A 21,306-nucleotide genomic window follows, 5' to 3' on the forward strand; every position below is an offset into this window, starting at 1 on the left:
TCCAGTGCAGATCATTTACTCCGAGCAGTGCCCATGTTTGGATAGCTAAGCGACGTGGATTCGGAGGAATCTTCCATCATGGACCTAATGGCAGCATTCTGATTGCGGTTGATCAGTAAGCTTCTGGCTCCAGGATCAATTGATCAGACTGTTCTGGTTTCTAAACACCGAGGATGTGTGTGCAGCGCACGGTGGCAGGCTAGTTGTTTCTAAATGTATGGTGGAATTGTGTGCTTAATTGGGTGATTTCGAGGATGGAGCGACTTTGTCCAGGTGTCCAGTCCAGCCCAATGGGCTGACTGGAGGGTGCTTACTGATCAGATCAGGCCAAGTCGGTGTTCTTGATAGTTTTGTAGAACTCATGGAGAGTGAGTTAGCCCTATAAAACAGCATATGCTGCGCGTACCATTGGCATAGCGACTGTTCAAAAAAATTTTCACATCTTCTCTTTCTCCAACTCTTTCTCCATCTCTTTGCTGTTTGGTGTATCCGTGTGGAGTCTCACTGTGGAGTCTCACTGTGGAGTCTCACTGTGGAGTCTCACTGTGGAAGAATGGTGGTAAGTGATCGAGCCAATTGAGATTGTGAACTGGATTCAATGTGATGATTCAAACAGTTTTATGCATAGTTCAACTGATTCTTTTAATGAAGACACAACTAGCCATCTAGTCTTTCGCTCCTATCTGATTGAATCCACTCAGCGATCTCTTCTCTACAACCACTCGTATTGAAAAGTATACTAACGTTTGATTTGAAGAATTGACTATTCACCCTTTAATGCATACATTCTCACTTTAAACAGCTCCTTTGGTAGACCCTTTTGTAGTTCCACAGCGATCAACTTTAAGCCCGCCATTTTGAACAACTTCTGGAACGACTCGTTTGATCTCGTCACAGAACTGTCAGTCTCATCAAACACGTCCTCACCAAGTGAGTTGTTCTCCTTGACGACTATGGTTCCGTTTGGCTGCAGCGACTCTTTACACCTTATGAGGAACTTGACGAATTCGTCGTCTGGCAGGTGTCCCACACACCACTGGCACCAGACTAACCAGTATTTACCACGCTCAGGCTCCCAATCCTGCATTCCAACATCGTATATCGTACCAATCTTACCTTGCTCAATCAGAGGTTTCAGCTCAGTCTGCATCTGCTGAACAAATGGCTTGACGGGTTCAACGAGGTCGATTTTGTCACTAACCTTATGGAGGAAATCACGAGTCACACGCCCAATACCGGCACCTATGTCGACAGAGTACTTCGTGTAGCCCTCAGGTGGCACCATCCGGGTCCTCAGCTTGCGTACGAGGGTTAGAGACCCAACCACATCTGCCTTTGGCACAGACGTCTGCTCACCGTACCCACCAAGAACACCGTCAACAGTGGCTGGAACCGACGTCCAGTAATCAATAGCGTCTGTGTAGTCAATGTGCGAATCAGGCCTCTCTTCCATGGTGCAGTGCTCGTAGGATTACAACGCTCGATGGGCGGAAAGGATGATGAGATGACATGAGAAAGTGTGGGTATTAATTGACTTGCAGTGGTTGTGATGGACCCGATGGACAATATTACGTAATACCACCAGCGCGGATGACATAATCAACGGCTTGCGCGAAAAATTCCCAAAGAGGAAAATGATAAACGAGGGAGCAAAGTGAAAAAACCCGACGCCGTCGTCGTCGTCGCCGACACGAAACAAATTCCCCTGTTGAAATTTCTCTTCTCTCAATTCAGAGTTGAGCTTTTGATAAGTTATCAATTGAGTGTTTTCCTTCAAAAGACAAATGAGTGGCTGTGAGTAGAGCTGGAAGTGATATGTATGACAAGAAGTGAGAATACTAACCCAAGCAGTCCGTCTAATTGACATTGCGAAGCCTTTCATCCCTCTTCTGCCAGAGATTGAGATCTCTCCGGAAGCTGTGAGTACACACACACACACACACGTCGGGAGCAAACTGCGGTTGTCCACAGATGTGTGGCACAGTTCAACTATGGACGTATACTAACGAGCACATGTTAGATATCCTTTGACGATAAAGTGGTGTATACCATTGGTTCTGCATTCATCTACCTATTCTTACAGCTTCCTGTGTGCGGAGGCCAAGGCATAACCAATGATCCATTTGCATACTTGCGTCCAGTATTTGCCGCAGAGAGAGGCACACTCTTGGAGTTTGGTGTATTCCCAATCATATCATCAGGACTGCTGTTCCAGCTGTTGGCCGGTGTCAAGCTGATCAAGGTCAACTTGAACTCTGTCAATGAGAGAACACTGTTCCAATCGGCTCAGAAGCTCTTTGCCATATTCCAATACTTCTTATTGACTAATATAATGTTGGCCACTGGATATTTCGGTTACTCCCTGTCAATAACACAAGTGATCCTGATCAACGTGCAAATCGTCGGTGCTGGAACCTTTGTCACATTAATTGCAGAAGTTCTGGATAAAGGTTACGGCTTTGGCTCAGGTGCAATGTCCTTTATCGCTGTAAACACCGCAACAAACTTCATCGCTGACATCTTGGGATTCAACACGGTACAAACAGGCTCAGGATATCAATCTCAAGGTGCAATCATCAACTTGGTCTCCAATATCCGTAACAAATCTTGGACAAGGGCGATTTGGGATTCCTTCACTAGAAAAAACTTGCCAAACTTGACCCAGGCTTATATCGTTATCATCACCTTGCTCATTGCAGTGTTTTTGCAAAACTTCAGAATTGATCTGCCAATCAGATCAAACAGAGTCAGAGGCGCAAGTAACGTTTATCCAATCAGACTCTTGTACACCGGAGCCATGCCATTGGTGTATTCATACGTTGTCCTGTTTTATCTAAACTTGATCGGTTACACCATTGTCAACTTGGGTTTCAGAAACAACCCTTCACACATTGTTGTCAAAATCTTGGGCTATTACTCCTCATCCCCTTTCACAAACCAATTCACCGTGGAATCTCCTTCAGTGATGTACTTCCTGTCTCCTTCCACAAGTCTCTATCAGGCATTAACACACCCTCTTAAGAACATTGTTTTCTCAGCGATTGTCATCATCACTTCAGCAACCTTTGCAAACACTTGGTGTATGATCTCCGGCTCTTCTCCAAGAGATATAGCTGCAACTTTTAAAGAACAAGGCATATCTCTCGCAGGCCGTAGAGACATCTCAGTCTCAAAAGAGCTATCAAGAGTTATTCCAATTGCTGCTGTCTCTGGTGCAACTTGTCTATCTATCTTGACAATCGTTGGTGAATGGTTCGGTGGACGTGGTAAAGGTGCTGCTGTGGCCATTGCTGTTGCCATTGCCTTCAGTTTCTTGGAGTTGATTGCAACTGAATATCAACAAGCAGGTGGATCTCAAAACTTTGGCCAAATCTTCAACCAAGGATTGTGATTACCAGTTAACTAAAAACTCCCGCGTTCTTCCTTTTCTCAATACTATTGTAACCGATTGTAACTGATATTCCATAACGCTACATCCGTGTATGATGGTTATTTTCGAAAGAGAAGATGGAGAGTGAAAGAAAAATGTACAGTATCCAAATCATCAACAGTGAAACTGTTCAGTGCAAAAGGGTACACTAAAGGAAAACAGAAATATTCACTAGTTGTTTCATCATGATTCGAATCAACGGGAAGACATTGTCTACTCGACAAAAGGAAAAAAAAGAAAAATATATAGAAAGAACCCTCCTCCCTTTTTAACGTCCACTTTCAATTCGTGAGATCACTCATCGTATTGTAAAATTCGTACCTACCCCTGCATAAAGTCATGCGCCGGATGCATCGTTGTAGACTGCCTCATGCAGTGGTGCCAATAGTTCGTAACTTACCCATACTCATTTGTGATTGAGTACGCTTAAACTCTTGACTCTCTTGTGCAATACGTAAGTCCTTCAATTTCGCCTCCAAGATAGGAACGTCTCTTAAAGTCTTGTTCAAAGACATCAACTCAGTCTCCCACTGTAATCTCTTTTCGGCATCTAATCTGGTGAAGGCATAGGTACCATCTCCGCGGAATTTCAAGATGTAGTTATGGAAATGCCACAAGGAGGAACGATGTGCGACAGAGAGTAAAGAAATCCCCAAGGATTGTGCATGTGAATACATCAACTGCTCCATCTGGGGAGACACAGCCGATGTGCACTCATCCAAAACGGCAAACTTTGGTTTATGATAGTAGAGGCGTGCCATGGCAAGACGTTGCTGAACACCAACAGAAAGTTCCTCAGGCCAATTACGTACTGTCTCAAAAGGGTCAACTTGCGAAACCTCTAGAGTATCATCCTTAGCCAATTCCAATGCGATATTCTCGTGCAATAAAAATTTCAGCTCAAGGATCTCCAAGATTTGAACGAGTTCCTTGTTTGATTTATACTTGTACTCTGTCGATGGGTAAATGATGACATCCTTTAAGGATGATTTTGAAAGATATGCACGCTGTGGTAAATAAAACACATTCTCAAAATGTGGTAATGTCAATTCACCACTAATAACGGGCCATAACCCACCAAGGATACGGAAAAGTGAAGACTTACCACATCCATTTGGACCAGCAATTAACAAATGATCACCATGTTCAATTCTCAGACTGAGAGAAGGTGCAAGGACAATGTTTGCCGGTGTAATCAATGGAACCTCATTGAATTCAATTACATTGTCATCGTATTTTATCACTCCTCTTGCTAAGGAATTTGGAGAAACAGTGGTATCTGCCTCAACTAATGCCGTTTTAAACTCAGTGATTCTATCCACATAACCAATGACTTGTTGAATATCCTTACGTGAGTGGATCAACATTCCCAATGATGACGATGCGGAGAGTAACAAACGACGATTTGTGATGAAGGTCGCAGAACTTGCTTCATCAACAATGTTGTTAAACTTGTTAACAAATATTGGGATCGAGCACAACACCAAACCAGCAGCACCCCATGTATACTTCACGATGAAATCTGTAGCGGTGTCGTATATTGCCCTAGCACGTAATTCATAACTTGTAAACTTTTCCAATTCGTAATAAGACTTGTCCAATATATCTAACTCTCTTGGATGGCCCCTTAGGAATGCAACTTCTTCACTGAAGAGGACAACTCTTGAATGCAATGTTCTCAATAAGCCTTCCAGACGAGACCTTTCAATGGCAATCTTTGTAAAATTTGGAGACATAAATTTCAAGAATAACGAGGTTGTATGCGCAATTATACCAAGGAGTAACGTACCCTCAGCAGACCCAGTCTTTGCCAATTCAAAAGAACACAAGATCAAATCCAAGGAAGGTTTCAAGATATGGTTTGGTAAAGATGCCAATGATGACGATAGGTTTGTCACATCTGTAGTAATTCTCTGATTTGGATCTTCAACCTTGTGTTCTGAAGGCATATGAATCAAACTGTAATAGTTTGGATTCTTTTTTTGTTTTGAATCGTCGTTGACATCCTTTGTAGGCAAGTAATAATCCATCAAGCTTGCAGTCAAGTTCTTGTTGATGTTCAAGGATAGTTGGTTGGTAACAAAGTCCAACAGGGCGTTCGTCACAGTAGCTGGAATACCAATCAGCATCCACTGTAATAACAACTTCATAAACGTGGCTGTTTTCTTACGGATCATAGCACTAACTAGCCAACCATCCAAAGCGGCAACTCTCAACGTTAAAAGCGCCCTTGTGACCAAGAGACAGAGCTGAATGACAAAGTATAAGGGCACCCTCGACTTCCAGGAAGGTATGATTGCCTTAAACATACGTATAACCGTGTTTCGATCCACTCTAACCCGTTTTGACCTCTTCTTCCCGCTGGAAACCTTGTCATTCTCCACCTCTTGTTGACCTTCTTCGGCGGCAATCTGTTTCCTCTTTGTTGGCTGTGATGTATTGAAGCTCATAAAGAGCAAAATAAGATAAGAGGTCTTAAGGATAAGTCCTTTATGACGTGTGTACCACTGTAGCAAAGGTGGAGCGAAGCGCTTTATCCTTTGAGCATTCATCGTATAATTCTAACTATTTGTTGTGCTTCAGCAATGTTGTGATGGAAAGGAAAAGAAGAAAGTGCATGCCGTTGCCCTTTTTATAAACAAATTAACCGCTGTAAACATAAAAACGAGAAATGCTTTGCGGGGAAACTTGAAGTGGATCGACCGCGGAGCATTTTTGTGACACAAATCAATAAGGCGGTGTATGGATGTATTGGTGTACGGGTTGTGCTCCACAAGTCATTGAACTGAAACATATACTCCAGTTGCATAAGCAATATTGTCTCTCAGAGACCTTTGATGTGTTTTGGGTGAGTGAATATGTCTGAGCAGGGATAGACGTTATATGCGCGATGCAGGGCTGTTTGCGCAAGCAATAAATGTGGTCAATAGTTGGAACGTTTTAGATAGACACAGTGATTAAACGTCCGTATATTGAAGTAAAAGCAAAAACCATTTGTATATACACTGCTTTAATTGTTTTGTAACTATTGTGCAACACTGGAAAAGTGTGAATAGTGGGATTAGTGATTCCCCATTGAGAGGTTCAAATTGAAATGACCAGACTCAATATGGCGTACCGAATTCTTATTCGAATTTACCATCATAAGACTACTGTGACATCTTCTATAGTCGTCAGAGTCGATGACGTGCCTGGCCTTGTGGATACAGTACTTGAGTAGCAATAGCCACAGAGGAATCAACGACATCAATAAAGCTAGCAATAACTGTAATAAGTGTAGTGGTTTTGATAACTTCACCATGTGTGGTTTACAAATCGTTTCCAGGGACATCATATCTATATTTCCCTTTGAAATACCAGCAGTACGCCAGCTGAGATACCACCACTGATTATTGAACTTAGGGTCTCTACAATGGGACCAACATAACCAGCGATATCTTCCTCACTTTCGCAATAGGGAGAATACGGTCTAGATGTTATTTTCTCAGCATCGCCAGTGGTAGTAACAACAATGACATTGGTTACTATACTTGTGATAATATACGACTCTTAACGATAAGTTGTTTAGGATGTAACGGCACCGGAAACAACTTCAATAACAATAGCCGCACCAGTGGTTTGTTCAAACTCATCACAAACATCGTTACAGCTGGTAACAATGATAATAGTTAAAATAGCAGCTGTACGAGTTATTGTCAGTGTTGTAGTCGTTAGTGTGATACCAGAAATGACGGAGCTTAAATTGAACTCCTTGGAAACAGGAAATGAATGTATCGACAAAGTCGATGAATCATATGAAACAATAGACGTATTATTACAGACTTCAGAAAAATCGTCACTTGATAACTCACTGCTCGACTCAAATGACAGAACAGAAGATTAAGCGAACTCATCCAACGGGCGTTGAATCCCATCTTCACTGATATTAGTCTCCACTTTAAGTTACATTCTTCCGTATCTCTCTTCTTAATAATCATAGACAGAGCGTTAACGATCACGGTTACCAACGCAATCCATTGATAACCACTAAGCAGATCTGCAATAAAGTCAACAATAACAACGTTATCCTCATAAATTGTCCCAGAAACCACCATCTCAATCAATCCTGTGGTAACAACAGTACTATGTAGTAAGTTTTTCATCGACCAGATCATCAGTAAACTCAAAAATATCAGACACATAGTCTCTGGTGATGTTTATTTCCATAGAATCTCATGGACCAATGTTGCCAGTAATAGTGAGTTTAAACTCAGCAGTGTCCTTTTCAGTATTACACGCACCTCCAAGGACAGGTGTAGTAGAGACTGCAGAGATAGGAGAGCTCGCTAACAGGCTCAATACTTCTTCCCTGCTTCTAGAAGAGATAGATGTATATCCATCACTTTTTGAACATGAGCTTAATGAATCTTTTCAATAAGACTGGAGTTCCTACCACTTCACCTCCTGCCTACATCTCCCTGTGAGGCTTGGAGCTTGGGATGGAATAGCTGAAATCCCTAATTTGGAAGCGTATATCAGCAAAGTTCCAATCGTACAGGTTATTTCATGTCCTTATCATACCAAATCTTGCAAAGAGGTGTAATCCATACAGGTACAAGCTTATAACAGTAGATGCACAGCCAATAACAGTCAGAGGTGACATAATGTTCACGAACTGTTGAGCCTGATACTGTTTTCTCGTTCGTCCCTAGTTCTGGACAGTTCCAATCACAACAGTAGTACACCAGCAATGCGTGTAGCACATCGTATACAATGACATATAGTCACAGTAATTAAGACAGACTGCCTGCACAAGACCTTTAATCAAATTCAGAGAGTTCAAATGGTGTGCTGATTGAAACCCCAGTCAGCATCTCATGATAGGCTCAGAACCACCAGCAATCACACATCCTTCACGCACACCAAAGTGCGCTAAGGTAGGAGTCATGTCCTTCAGTGTCGATGGTCTCCATCGTCGTTGCCCTGGGCAGATATCTCAGCCTATGTCATATCTCTCAGCCTATGGCATATCGATCTTAGGCTGCCGTCCTTGTTTACAATGCCATCTTCGTCGCTGTAAACAACTCTTTGTTCCGGGAGAGCTCTTGGCTCAGCTCCTCAATCCTTTGAGCGTAGAACTGCTCACACAGCTGGATGATATTCTTGTCAGGATACTCAGCAAGCAATCCATCTATCAACGCTTGTAGATGTTGACGAGTGATTTGCCCATCGGTTCCTTGGAGTTTGTTATGCGATAGCTGGAAAGCAGGGTGATTGGTATAGCGGGAGTGCAGTAGCTCTATATCGTCAAACCCATACTGCTCAATCAGCTGAACAAGCAGGAGTCTATCACGTGTGTTGAGATCGTCCAGCTGTACAACCTTAAGCGCCATTCTCTTTTTCGTTTCCAATGTTCTGGAGCACCTAATGACATTAACAACTCTTCCATCAACACCGTTGGAATATCTGCCAATTAGCCGACGGCATAAGCCTCTCCCCGTTATTTTTGTGGCACGGGACACACAGGAGCTGTTACCCGGCTTTCACAGAAGTGCGTTTCCCTGACAACAAACCGGACATGGTTGGGGACACAACAAGCCATCGAAAGTGTCAACAAATCGAGAAACCATTACACATTCCACCACTACTTTGCCCTTTGTGTGGTTGTGTTCACCGTTTCCTTTGGCCTTTGACTTGATAACACACATAGCGTGCGACACTGGAAGGAGAACTGCGTGGTCTTTGGCTCATTTCTCCGTTATCACTACAGTTATACACGGATCAAGAGTGGGAAGCTGTTGTTACTCCGTGACATATATCGTTGTGCTTGGACTAAGTGAAGAAGTATCAGCCAGCTACTGAAACCCTTAACGCGTCGTGCCAGCCAACTGACTGAGTAACAGGGAGACATTCCCATGGAGTTTGATAATAGCCAGCTGTCATCCTCAATCCAGAGGAAATATGCACTGGTTACTGATGGCTCTTCAAAGATTCCCATAATGAAGAGCTATGCTGGGAGGTGCACGCCGTCGCCTTTGGACCATGGCTCGCCGAGTGATCCGTCGAATAGTGCTACAAAGCATAAGATTCCGGTCTCAATATCTAGTCGAAGATCATTGCTGCACCAAGGACATTCGAACGTGCCTTCTCCAAGGACACTGGGCTCACCCAGTGTTAGGGCATCGATAACGTCCCACGCATCACCATCAGATGGGGAATCTACACCACAGAGACAGATACAGAGCAACAATGCAACGCCACCGTCAACAATGACCAAATTGTCAAACAGCTTTGCAGATTTAGCCATAAGGAGCCCTGTGAAACCGACGCCCAAATGTTCATCACCGCAGCCCAAAGAAACACCAATGCTGACAAGTAAGCCTTTGGAAGTGGTCAAGAGACGAACTTTACAAACAAATCAGAGAGGCAAATCACCGAGAAAAGTCTCCCAGAGAATTAGCTCAAATAACAATACACCTTCAAAATCACCTTCAAAGGGTCAGGCAGATGAACCAGTGTTCTCGAGATTAACGAGATCTACAACAGCTTTCAACCTGAAGATCAATAACAAGCCACGTGTTGTCTCTGAAATACATTCTCCAAAGCCGCAGCTTCATCATTTGAATGATAGGAGATCGCAAAGAGTTGTCTCTGAAAGACCCGATCTTACAAGGCCGACAAGAGCCAGCCAGCTTAAAAGTGATACTTCAACGATGAATCTGAGAGTATCATCAACAAAGCACGATGGTGACAAGATCGCTGTGGACAAGAAAAGATCGATAATACCAAAATCGATAAGTCTGCACTCCAGCTTAAAGGATTTAACAAACTCATCGATATCTCAAAGGAAATCGTCTAGAGATCCAGTCATAAGGAAAGTATCTGGGTTCAGAATGTCAACAGCAACAAATAACCATCATACGAGAAAGATATCAAGCTCAAAGAGAGCAGCCATAAGGTGTACAACGACTGACGAACTATACTCTCTGTTAAAATCATACCACAAGACTTCCAAATTCGTTGAGCAATGGAATGAGACTCCACTTGTTGAAGTATCTGAACCACAAGAATCACAACAGGTATTAAACAGGTATAAGAATCTAAATGCATTCGAAATGGCAGAGGTTGGTAAACAGGAAATGATTTATTACGTCGGTAACATTGGCAGAGAGTATTCCTCTTCCAATGTCAACTCCAACTTTGGATTTGACAACAAGGATAAAAACTTGATTATCTCTAAAAATGATCACATAGCTTATAGATATCAGGTACTTTCAAAGCTTGGTACAGGGGCCTTTGGTAATGTTTACCGATGTTATGACCATAAGATGAATAAGATGGTGTCGTTGAAGATAATGAGAAACGATCCTGCTTGGTCATTGCAGTCAATGTACGAAATAAAGATATTGAAACGCTTACACCAAGAGCCGAAACATCTACTACAGTATCTAGGACACTTGAACTTCAGATCTCATATCTGTGTCAGCACTGAGCTCTTATCTGTGAACTTGATCGAAGCATTGGGTGCAACAAAGTATCAAGGCTTCGAACTTTCTGTGATCAAACTATGGTCTCAACAATTACTCTCAGCATTGGAATTCTTACACAGATCAGATATTGTTCATGCTGACCTTAAGCCTGAGAATATCATGCTTCAATCACCAAATTCATTCAACTTGAAGATTATCGATTTTGGTTCCTCAACAACCGTTGGTGACATCACATATCCTTACATCCAGTCAAGGTTCTATCGTGCTCCAGAAGTGCTATTGGGAGCAAGATATGATACAAAGATTGATATCTGGTCATTCGCAACCGTTATCTATGAAATGTACACTGGCAAGGTGATGTTTGAAGCCAAGAATGAAACCCATTTATACAAATTATTTGTGGAGCTGTTGGGAAATCCACCTCCAAGAACAGTACTATCGATGCGTGAAACAGTGCTCAAGAACGGCAGTGTTAATAAGTACAATGACGGGAACTTTGTCGATAAATCTACATTACTTTTCACGAGCTTCAGCAAGGTGGGGGTCTACAGAGGTGAACCCTTGGATACATCAAAGTGTGTTACACCATTCCACAAGAGACTGAATCTTGGTGATTTGCAGTTTGCTGACTTCATACAAACGATTCTCGTGTGGAATCCAAAGGAGAGACCATCTGCAAAAAAGTTACTACAGCATATGTTTCTTGAAGAACAATAAACGTACATTTTGCTCTTCGCCATAAACCCTTTCCTTTAGACAAAGATAATATCCATTCCTCGTTCACTGAGGATGTCAGCCCAGTACTTTCCAGTTTCCCAAGATTCTAGCATGACGTCTTTGGCAACCATTGCATTTCTTATGCCAACGTTAATGAGTGCATCGATACGTGCTAAGTAGAACAACCGATCTTCATCAGCCAATGCCTCACAGCCAGAACTGAATAGAGAAAAGAACGTGCAACAGGCTGCTGGCTGCTGCTGTGGAATCTGGTTTCTTATCGAAGCAATGATTTCGCTTACGAGGTTCTGAACCAAAGTTGTATCACGAGGCATCAGCAACACACGACGATAGATCTGGAGAACACATGACAGTGCGAAGACCCTGTTAGTAGCACGTAATAGCCTATAGTCTTCGAGTTGTTCGTTCAAGACGTTATATGCATCCTCTTGTAAGGTTCTTTCGATTGCATCACGATCAGCCTCGGTCTCCTTGAGGTAGTTCAACAGTCTCTCTTTCACCTCGAGTGCCTTCTGAATCAGGTCTAACGGTAGAGTTTCACCATCAACAGTACCAGATGTCTCGCGTTGATGGACGAGGTTAACAACGTATGAGAAATACTCCAATAGACGCATGTCAAAGCCTGTGAATGGGTCAATATCGGTCAATTTCTCCCTATCTTCCCGTGTAGGCACAGGACACTCCCATATAATGTTTGTAGGTCTATTTGAAGAGTACGCTGAAGACGCTGATGATAACGAGCCGATAACGTCCAGATATGCAAACCACCGTTGGAAGAAGAACTCAAGGTCTGCTTCCGACCCTTTTACGTAGGCCACACGCTTTCTCTCTGACATCATGGACGTTGTAGCCCTGAGTAATCCTCGAGAGAAGATGATCTTTCTTGCACCATAGTAGTGGGCTCTCCATCCATGGGGGTTTCTGTCACATATGATTTCAAAGCACGACAATACAAGGATTAAACACAATGTATAATCCGAGTTTGCCTCCTGTGGATCAGTTAGACGTCTGTACAAGTCATCCAGTGCTCTGTTCAGCAGCAGTCCAACGGTATCCATAGGATACGGATCTCCCTTGTGGGTTGCATCCTGTGCAAGACTGAAGCTTATGAGCATTGCTAGCAAGCCATCGGACCCAGAACTCAGAGATAAGCGAGGTAGTAGGCATGTGAATGGGTTATCGGTATACGTTCTCGGAGCTGCAGGGCACAGAAGCTTTGAGTATATCTCAACATACTTGTGATAATGCTCTTTGTAGAGGTCATTGTGCAGTAGTATATCGGGCAATGGGCTGATGACCTCTGGGATGATTTCAAACCCTGTGAACTTCGGCTTCGTCAACATTGGCAGTTGATGGGACGCTTCACCTGAAAAGATATGCGATGTTTCCATTATTGTGAGGTTCTCCGGGGATGAATCTGTATCCTCGTGGAATATCAGGTGGTTGAACTCGTTGAGCTCGGGTAATAAGGAATCGTTCAAGAACTGCTTAGCCAATTCGTTTGGTGTCTGCATATCTTTGAACGCCACCATGAAGTCGTCTCTTCGATGATCATCGTCGAGAGACACGTATCGCCCATTGCCTGGAGATGATGATTCAACACGATCCTTCTCTAAGGGCTCGAGATCGTCAATGCCTGGTTGCTTAGTCTCAAAAGTGCCCACTGACGACATCGACTCCGTACTCATCAGGCTGCCAGTGGAGTCCACTTTACTCATATGTGCAGGATTGAACTGAAGTACAGTCATCATCATTTCCTGACTCGCACTCTTCTCCTTCAGCTGGGCCGGAGCAGCTTTATCCTTATTGTAGATCTGTTGAAACGAATCAATAGTGCCATTGGCAAGGTTATTCGTCTTCGGCTTCTTAAAGGGCCGTCCTCCCCATGTCAATTTTATAGAGTAGTCACACTCCTTACCGCTTTTGACACACGCAGAGCATGAAGGCCTCATCTCATCACACTTCACTTTCAACCTCTTACACCTGTGACACCCAAATCTGGATCGCGTCCTCTTCTTATTGGTCCCTTCAATATCCTTCTTTGACATTATGAACAGCCTCTTGATGAGCTTTGGTCTATGGAAAACACCCGCACACACACAATCAAACACACACACACACTCCACGTCTCGGTGATTGAGCAAATTACTGTTGATCTCAGAGGCCTCGAGCACCAGAAAGAGATGAGATTGAACGCAAGAGAAGTGGAAATTGTTCTTCTGGGGATTAAAGCACCTCTTCTCTCACATGCTTTATCTTGTCCGAATTAGGAAGGTGTATCACGATGCCCCGGATGATTACGTAATATTACCGGGGCGCAAATCCGGTCTTAAGTCCGCGTTCAACTCTCGGCCGTTGCGGTTTTCTATCATCATCACCTTCTTCTTCTCTGCTTCTATTACAGGTATTACGTTACTTATGAACCTAACAGTCCAAGGTCTTTGAGTTGGTCAACCAAGTCCTTGTCGATGTACTTTGCCAAGCTCGGTTCCCCTGTTAAACCCTTTCTCTTTCTCGTCTTGACGACGAAGTCACGAGCTAATGCGTGTGGAGCAGCAGGTTTCAGCTTTGGAATGAATATGTCTTTATCCAAAGGATCACCGGGAACAACTTGCCATTTGTCAAAATACAGGGATACCATAGCCTCACCTTGGGTGGCTACCCTGATATCAGTCTCCAGTCCGATGGAATCGATCACAGGGACAAACCCTGTGATCTTGTACAGCTGAGTGCCTCCAATTGGCGAGTCTTTCAACACTGCACCTCTTCTTCTATCGACAATTTGTTCAAGGATTCTGATGGAACGCTCAGTCGCAAGGATCTCAAAAGAGTAGAAGGGCTCCATCAACTTAGGCGTAGATGTCAGGATGGCTGAATATACAGCTCTGCGAACCATTGGAATGATTTGTCCGTTTTTACGTAAACTTGGATCTGAAGCGAAAGACGCTTCAATGATCTTAAATTTACAATTACGCACAGGTTCATCAGCTAATGGGCCTTCTCTCAATGCCCATTGGAAACCCTGTACAATGGCATCCTTCATGTTGCTGAGCAGATCCTTGTCCACTTCATCAGGTAGTGTGTCATCAAGCAAGGCATTTGGACCAAGTTCATCTGGGCCAAAGCTCCATAGAGATCTTGCAGCTAAAGAATCCCAACCGTATCTAGTTCTCAGTGATTTTTTCAATTGAGAATCAATCGATAATTTACCAGCATCCAAATCACATGCCAGTTCTGTTTCCAATGGTTCACAGATTATGGTGATAGTGTTGGCCCCATTTTGGGATTTAATTGGAACCTTTGTAAAACTTTGATCCACAACTGTTTCAGCAAATTTCGTTATTGGATCTGAAACTTTGATATTTATATCGGCAATGTTTCTCAAATCGAACATCAGAGAGTCCATATATAATTCACCAGAACCAAAGATAACATGCTCCCCACTCTCTTCAACTTTGATCTCAGCACCACAGTACGACTTGTTTATCTTTCTCAAGCCATCCAACAGTTTTGGAAGTTCTGTTGGTACATGAGGTTCAATGAACAGCTTGAAAACACTCTGGTTCAAGTAATCCACAGGTTTAAATATGGCCAATGGTTGAGACGCAGAATCTGAAAAGATTGTACCACTCTTTGATATGATTGAGACTCCACCAAGAAGTACTATGGACCCTGCAGGTGCAGCTTTCAGTGGTATCTTGTATCTCCCCCCAGGTAGGTAGAGTTGCTTAACGACAATAGTTTCAGCATCTTCGTCATCCTCGTTGAAACTCTCTCCCAGAATCTTTATCTTATCACCTATACGAAGGGTCCCAGAGAAAACTCTCACCAAGGCCAGATTATTCTCAACCATCTTGGATATATGCGCAACTAATTCGCCATCAGAAGAGCCGGACGATATTTCCTGCTTCAATTCATCAGAACCTGTGAATAGTCCTGTCTTTAAATGCTCATTAGGGGGCGACTGTGTTTCGAGAACATCAACAAGACAAGAAGAATCGCCAAATATTAACTTGAACGTTTCTTTTAACAAAACCTGTGGATCTGCTTTCGACAGCTCCTTTGATATAGAAATCTTAAAGGCCTTATGCATGATATTCGGTAACTCTTCTGGGGGTCTTGTAAGAATTTGAGTCACGATCTTATATATAGGTTCCAGAATAAAATAGATAAAGGATCTTGTCTCTCCGTTATTTGTGAATCTGTTTGTATCCTTGTTATAGTAAACATCTCCCCATAGCCTCTTCGCAAATGAATCCAAATCTATATGAACACCAAGTCTGTTTGAATAAAGCTGTGCAAATGATCTCAAGTTGAAGCAGAAGTTCAAGTCTGAAGATGCAAAAACCACATTATTGGAATCCGGTGAAACCGTGAGTTTATGTTTGTAGTTATCATACAACGGGCTCCCGTGTATATATGTGTTCAATTGGTCAATGACATTTCGGATCTTATGAAATGCATCCAATGGGGGTAGTTTCAACTCCAAGATTAGTCTGTCAAGCTTGTTGATAACAAACACCATTTGAATGTTATGAAGCAGGGAGTTGTCAATCGCACGTTGTGTTGTTATCGTGATGCCCTCGACAACGTCAACAACCACTAGTGAGATCTCGGTCAACCTCTGTGAAATGCTCATCTCATCGGCGAAATCCACATGCCCTGGAGTGTCGATAAAGTTAATAACGAATGAGTTACCCCTTAAATTAGGTAGCAGCAACGTCATAGGCGACGACTTGATAGTGACACCTCTTTCAATCTCCAACTTGGTGTTGTCTGTGTATCGCAGCTTCTTGAAACTTTGTGATTTCTTCGATATTTTGAGCTGGTGTGTCTGCAATATGAACATGTCCAGCAACGACGTCTTTCCCGAGTTCAGCCCACCAACTATGGAGACATTACGCACCCTGGAAGGAACACCCAGTAAACTTGCCATGTACTCTTTCGAATAGCTCGTCTTTGGCAAGCTCTTCTCCTCAACTCTATCAACCTTCGCAGTTTGCGGTTTAACGAGAGGCTCGTTGATACTTTGCGCATCGGCCAGTTGAATCACCGTTTCCACCTGGTCACCAAAGGTCTGGGCCATCGAGGGATACAACTGCTTATCCTCTTGTAGCACAACAAGCTCGTTACCGGTCATCGGCTCATCTTGAGCTTCACCTTCGCCTTCGCCTTCAAACTCGAACTCCGAGCCCGAGCTCTCCGCGTCTGAATCTAATGGATCACCAATCAAGTTGCCAAACTCATCGTATTCGGTATCTTTAGCCATAGCTCTGGACCCGAAGTATGAGAACTGTGTGATAAAGCTATGTTTATCTTTGTTGATTGTTTACTTTCTCGAGACACAAAAAGCAGGAAAGTGAAGAGGAAAAAAAGACTGCGGCGGCTGAGAGAACGGTGGTGTCTGGGTGTTTTAGTCACGTGCACATAACACAACGCAACACGTGATATCTATTCTGCCACGTCCCACACGGGTAAATAAAACTCGCCCACTGCGCCCACCCACATTTCTTTTCTCATCTCGAGAGGCATCATCCCATACAAAGACACATCTCCACGGCTTTGAGGACGTTCAGTAGTGAGATGGTGGATGAAGAGTTGACGTATCGGAGCAGAATACTCAACACGATCCACGAGGCCCTCGAGAATGACCGGGCAGTGAGTGTTTCAGCGTGCTTTCTCGTTCTCTTGTCCTACAAGAAGACATAAAGTTATCTATTTCATCGAAAATCACCGACAAGACCGCAGGGACTAACCATGTATGATGCTATAGGACGACGCAGTGGAGGTGGAGAAGTTCAACTATGAACAGGAATTTGATAAGCATCTCACGATCATGTCGATGCTCGGTCTTGGGTTTGGGCTCATGAGTCCTCCACTATCGCTGGGAGTAACGATGGGCTCGTCGCTCATAGACGGTGGACCACTGACAATAATGGGTGGCTACACGATTGTATACGTATGCTCATTCTTCTGTGCGCTGTCTCTGGCAGAGATCACGTCAAAATACCCTACAGAACTACACAGTGGTGCTGCACTGATTGCACATCCTGATTATAGCCTGATCTGCTCGTGGTTCACAGGGTTCTTCCTACTCATTGGTAATTGGTTGACGAGTACGAGTATCACCTTTGCAGGTGCGCAGATCATCCTGAGCACCGTTGGAATCGTTGACTCCAAGTATGAGATTGACTCGGTACTCACAGTGATAATGTTCTACCTCGTTGTCACCGTGTGCGGTGTGATAAACCTAAAGTTTAGCAAGTACTTGGAGTTCATCAACAAACTGTGCGTATATTGGATCGTCTATTCCATCCTATTCATAGATATCCTTCTGCTGATCTTCTCCAGAAATCATCATTCATTGAAGTACGTCTTTACTCATTTTGACAACTCGTTTTCTGGCTGGCCATCCGGAATGGCATTCATAATTGGATTTCAGCAGGCCAATTTCATGCTTCAAGGCTTTGGCCTTCTACCTTCAGTATCAGATGAAGTTCAAGACGCTGAGCGAACAGTCTCAAGGGGAATCGTGCTCTCTGTGTTGCTTGCTGGTGGTGCTGGATTCATCTTCCTCATTCCAATTCTGGCAGTGTTGCCTGATGTTAATCTACTTATTGGAGAAAAGACCCATGGAATTGTACCCATTGTTCTGATCTTCAAGCTGGCAACAAGATCTGTGATTGTCTCCTTCTTCCTCGTGATCCTCATCATTGGCAACTTGCTCTTCTCGGGAATTGGCTCCATAGCTACGAGCTCAAGAGCAGTTTTCTCGATGAGTAGAGACGGTGCCTTGCCATTTGCAGACATATGGACCCATGTTCATGCCGATTCTGAATCAAAGGTTCCAAAGAACTCTGTTATGCTTTCAATGGCCATAAGTTATCTGCTGGGTCTTCTGGCTCTTGTGAGTTCCACTGCTTTCAACGCATTTGTTGGTGCTGCGGTGATCTCATTATGTGCAGCATCTCTCATTCCTATAGTATCGCTGTTATTGGGTGCACGGAAGAAAGTACGTGGTGCAGCCTTCAAATTGAAATATGTTGGCTTTATCATCAACATCATTAGCACTCTATGGTTGGCATTTACCATCTTTGTTCTCAGTTTACCACCCCAATTGCCTGTCACAGCAAGTTCTATGAACTACGCATCGCTGGTGTTTCTATTATTCGTACTGATAATTACAATCCTGTGGTTTGTATGGGGTCGTCATAACTTCCACGGTCCTCTTGTGGATAAAGGAGTCTCGGAAAGATCTGACTCTCTACCAATGCAGACGATGACCAGTGAAGGTTACCAAAAGCTGAATGAACCAAATGTTTCTAACAGGGAAAACGTCACATCCAGTGATATAAAATCTACTACAGAGGCTGTCCAGATGACTGTTCAGCCATCATATGATATATAGAAGAGAGTTCATAAGTATGGAAGAAATGTAAATAGATGGGTAATTTGATGTATAGATACTGTTGTTGTTCCTTTTTTGGACACCACGATCACAGCAGAACTACGTACTTGGCATTGTATATCTGATAGGGTTGTAGGGTTGTAGCTCAGTTTTCCAGGCGAGAAAGGCTCCCTTGTTCGTATGAGTTATACTGAAGACTCAGGGAGTGAGTACAGCATATAAGTTTCTCTGGAACAAGGAGTTCTTCAAGGAGTTGGACACCTCGTTTGTCTGTGGCCTTTCTTGAGAGAGTGATACACCCTAACCTGGAGCTTAGAAGGCATCCGTAGAGAGTTTGCAGTATGGTTTAAAATGACTTATCTCGATCAATTGTTGAGCTCGTCTTGTGCTGGTAAACTCATTGAAATTGTTACATCTTGAACAAGTCATCGATTGCTGAATGTACAATTGACACTGTATAGTAGATTCATAATACTACTCAATTAATTGACTCTGTATCACGAGATTTCCGTGGGGGTCTTGCCCAGAACTGTTTATGTGGTTTGGATTACATTTGCCCGTCGCAACCAGCACGTGTATGGCCAGTCGCTTAAGCATTTGTCCACTCAGTAATAACCTGTGTTGATTTCCAGTGCTTGACGAATTGATTCCCTTGTGACTTTTAGCCCTTGTACAGCGCAAGAACACCCACAGTTTATTCACCAAAGGGTATATAAATCGAAGCAATATACCTCAACTATTGTAATCTCTATTGATCTATTAAGAACCAGGAAAATGACAGGTACAGCACCAGGGCCTGATCAAGACACAATGAGCACTTCAGATATCTCTCATCCATCTCAGCATCCTGAAAATTTGGAATATACGCTCATTGATTGTCAATATGTAGATGTACAACCATGTGAAGTGCCATCTTCAGAAGCTGAAACTGTCTCTTCAATTGATAGTAGTGATAAAAAGGAAACAGTTGATCTTGATGAAGAGATTTCAAGAAAGCTTTCAGCTGTGACCATTTCAGAGCCTATTGAAAGCGAAGACAGTGTTGAACTAAGAAGAAAGCGAGCCATGATTCACGATCGCTTAAACAAAAGTGATTCGAACGATCATCTGACCAAATGCATTAAGCACTTGTTCAGCAATATGGATTCATTGGACGCAGATGCTAAAGCTGATAGAGTTCTTGGTGTGATGTTTCCAAACTTATCATGTGAAATGTTAGAGAGCGTGATCACTGGAAAGAATTGCACCATATACAGAAGGACTGCAATTATAAATGCTATCATTCATGAGAACGATATAAACGATGAATTCTTTTTGCTTTGTATCGCAGCAGCTTATGGAGGCCGTAAGGGAATAGAACGCTTCCAGAAGAAATGGAACATTGATCTAAGCTTTGAAAAGCTTTCTCTGTGTAATCGGGACCAACAGGATGGTTTGAAGGGTTTGGTGATTGTCTACTTATCAATCATTGGACATGTTCTTATCTATATGCGCAGTTACCGAAAGGGAAGAAGCTACTTCAACAAACGTATCAATAGGCTCTCTACAAGAGAGGTGACGTTGCAAGAAATTGGGAGAGTAACAATCTGGAGTCCAGTGATTTTCGATATCTCAACTCCACACAATCCACGTAAGATTAAGAAGAGGAGGCTCCGTGAGTACGAGACATCAACTTTCCCCTTCAATCGAGATATCGTTGATGAAATTATCAAAGCACTTTTTGGCCGTCAAGTTAATTATATGTGAATCGTATGTAAGTCACAATTTCACTAGTGATAGTGAGGAAGATTTATTATATTTACTTATTTTTATCAGTTGTTTAAACTCAGCGTAGATCCATTAAACAAGCCCGAGTTGGTTGAATCCACTTTCCATGGTTAAAACAACATGTCTCAAGGCACAAAAAATCCACAGAAGCACTAATAGGCAAAATCACCCATTCAATACTACTTTCAGTAAAGGGTATCCTGGTAGGTTTCGCAAGTATATTAGAAAATTTAATCAAATATGTGATTGTGATTACTATATTTGTAGAATTACTATGAATTCTGTGAGCACTTGCTATCTGACACAGCATTAGATCAATGCTTCACCGCCATGAATAATGAAGGATTGCCTGCCATCAATAACCTGTCCAAGGAGCTTGTTTATTGATCTAGAACAAATATATCTTTAAAGTGGGAACAATAGAGAAGAGACTCAGAATATGATTAGCATAGCGCATAAATACGTGACAACAAAGAGTAAGGATAAAAGGAATA

At 42.9% G+C, this 21,306-nt stretch overlaps 9 protein-coding genes across 9 annotated transcripts; 4 read left to right on the top strand and 5 right to left on the bottom strand.

Annotated features, from left to right (window-relative positions):
• Window positions 1-463: 463 nt before the first annotated feature.
• CYBJADRAFT_53019 (uncharacterized protein) lies at window positions 464-1,485 on the bottom strand. Its single transcript, XM_020217766.1, has one exon. It carries the CDS (start codon window positions 1,451-1,453, stop codon window positions 764-766), a length of 690 nt encoding a protein of 229 aa, XP_020068111.1. The 5' UTR covers window positions 1,454-1,485; the 3' UTR covers window positions 464-763.
• Window positions 1,486-1,736: 251 nt separating this feature from the next.
• SSH1 (Ssh1p) lies at window positions 1,737-3,391 on the top strand (the record flags this gene model as incomplete). Its single annotated transcript, XM_020213453.1, has 3 exons — window positions 1,737-1,794; window positions 1,852-1,919; window positions 2,021-3,391. Exons 1-3 carry the CDS (start codon window positions 1,785-1,787, stop codon window positions 3,389-3,391), a joined length of 1,449 nt encoding a protein of 482 aa, XP_020068112.1. The 5' UTR covers window positions 1,737-1,784.
• Window positions 3,392-3,757: 366 nt separating this feature from the next.
• PXA2 (ATP-binding cassette long-chain fatty acid transporter PXA2) lies at window positions 3,758-6,211 on the bottom strand (the record flags this gene model as incomplete). The annotated part of the gene is made up of 2 exons (XM_020216989.1): window positions 3,758-5,961; window positions 6,191-6,211. The coding sequence occupies 2 exons, from the start codon at window positions 6,209-6,211 to the stop codon at window positions 3,799-3,801; spliced, it is 2,184 nt and encodes a 727-aa protein (XP_020068113.1). The 3' UTR covers window positions 3,758-3,798.
• A 754-nt stretch (window positions 6,212-6,965) lies between these two features.
• CYBJADRAFT_53038 (uncharacterized protein) lies at window positions 6,966-7,843 on the bottom strand. Its single transcript, XM_020217767.1, has one exon. The coding sequence runs from the start codon at window positions 7,609-7,611 to the stop codon at window positions 7,168-7,170; it is 444 nt and encodes a 147-aa protein (XP_020068114.1). The 5' UTR covers window positions 7,612-7,843; the 3' UTR covers window positions 6,966-7,167.
• Window positions 7,844-10,548: 2,705 nt separating this feature from the next.
• Window positions 10,549-11,616, top strand: CYBJADRAFT_178763 (kinase-like protein; the record flags this gene model as incomplete). Its single annotated transcript, XM_020216951.1, has 1 exon — window positions 10,549-11,616. The coding sequence occupies one exon, from the start codon at window positions 10,549-10,551 to the stop codon at window positions 11,614-11,616; it is 1,068 nt and encodes a 355-aa protein (XP_020068115.1).
• A 35-nt stretch (window positions 11,617-11,651) lies between these two features.
• CYBJADRAFT_132334 (uncharacterized protein) lies at window positions 11,652-13,685 on the bottom strand (the record flags this gene model as incomplete). The annotated part of the gene is made up of 2 exons (XM_020213049.1): window positions 11,652-13,320; window positions 13,462-13,685. The coding sequence occupies 2 exons, from the start codon at window positions 13,683-13,685 to the stop codon at window positions 11,652-11,654; spliced, it is 1,893 nt and encodes a 630-aa protein (XP_020068116.1).
• Window positions 13,686-14,053: 368 nt separating this feature from the next.
• Window positions 14,054-16,906, bottom strand: SNU114 (U5 snRNP GTPase SNU114; the record flags this gene model as incomplete). Its single annotated transcript, XM_020213872.1, has 1 exon — window positions 14,054-16,906. The coding sequence occupies one exon, from the start codon at window positions 16,904-16,906 to the stop codon at window positions 14,054-14,056; it is 2,853 nt and encodes a 950-aa protein (XP_020068117.1).
• Window positions 16,907-17,208: 302 nt separating this feature from the next.
• Window positions 17,209-19,157, top strand: TPO5 (Tpo5p). Its single transcript, XM_020215906.1, has one exon. The coding sequence runs from the start codon at window positions 17,474-17,476 to the stop codon at window positions 19,043-19,045; it is 1,572 nt and encodes a 523-aa protein (XP_020068118.1). The 5' UTR covers window positions 17,209-17,473; the 3' UTR covers window positions 19,046-19,157.
• Window positions 19,158-19,819: 662 nt separating this feature from the next.
• Window positions 19,820-20,791, top strand: CYBJADRAFT_180462 (uncharacterized protein; the record flags this gene model as incomplete). Its single annotated transcript, XM_020216990.1, has 1 exon — window positions 19,820-20,791. The coding sequence occupies one exon, from the start codon at window positions 19,820-19,822 to the stop codon at window positions 20,789-20,791; it is 972 nt and encodes a 323-aa protein (XP_020068119.1).
• Between the last annotated feature and the right edge of the window lie 515 nt (window positions 20,792-21,306).

This window comes from Cyberlindnera jadinii (genome assembly GCF_001661405.1).
Source record: "Cyberlindnera jadinii NRRL Y-1542 unplaced genomic scaffold CYBJAscaffold_21, whole genome shotgun sequence".
Classification (NCBI taxonomy): Eukaryota; Fungi; Ascomycota; class Saccharomycetes; order Phaffomycetales; family Wickerhamomycetaceae; genus Williopsis; species Williopsis jadinii.

Coding starts and splice junctions, on each gene's coding strand:
- CYBJADRAFT_53019 (XM_020217766.1), bottom strand. CDS start 1,453: ATGGAAGAGAGGCCTGATTCGCACATTGACTACACAGACGCTATTGAT.
- CYBJADRAFT_53038 (XM_020217767.1), bottom strand. CDS start 7,611: ATGTGTCTGATATTTTTGAGTTTACTGATGATCTGGTCGATGAAAAAC.
- TPO5 (XM_020215906.1), top strand. CDS start 17,474: ATGTCGATGCTCGGTCTTGGGTTTGGGCTCATGAGTCCTCCACTATCG.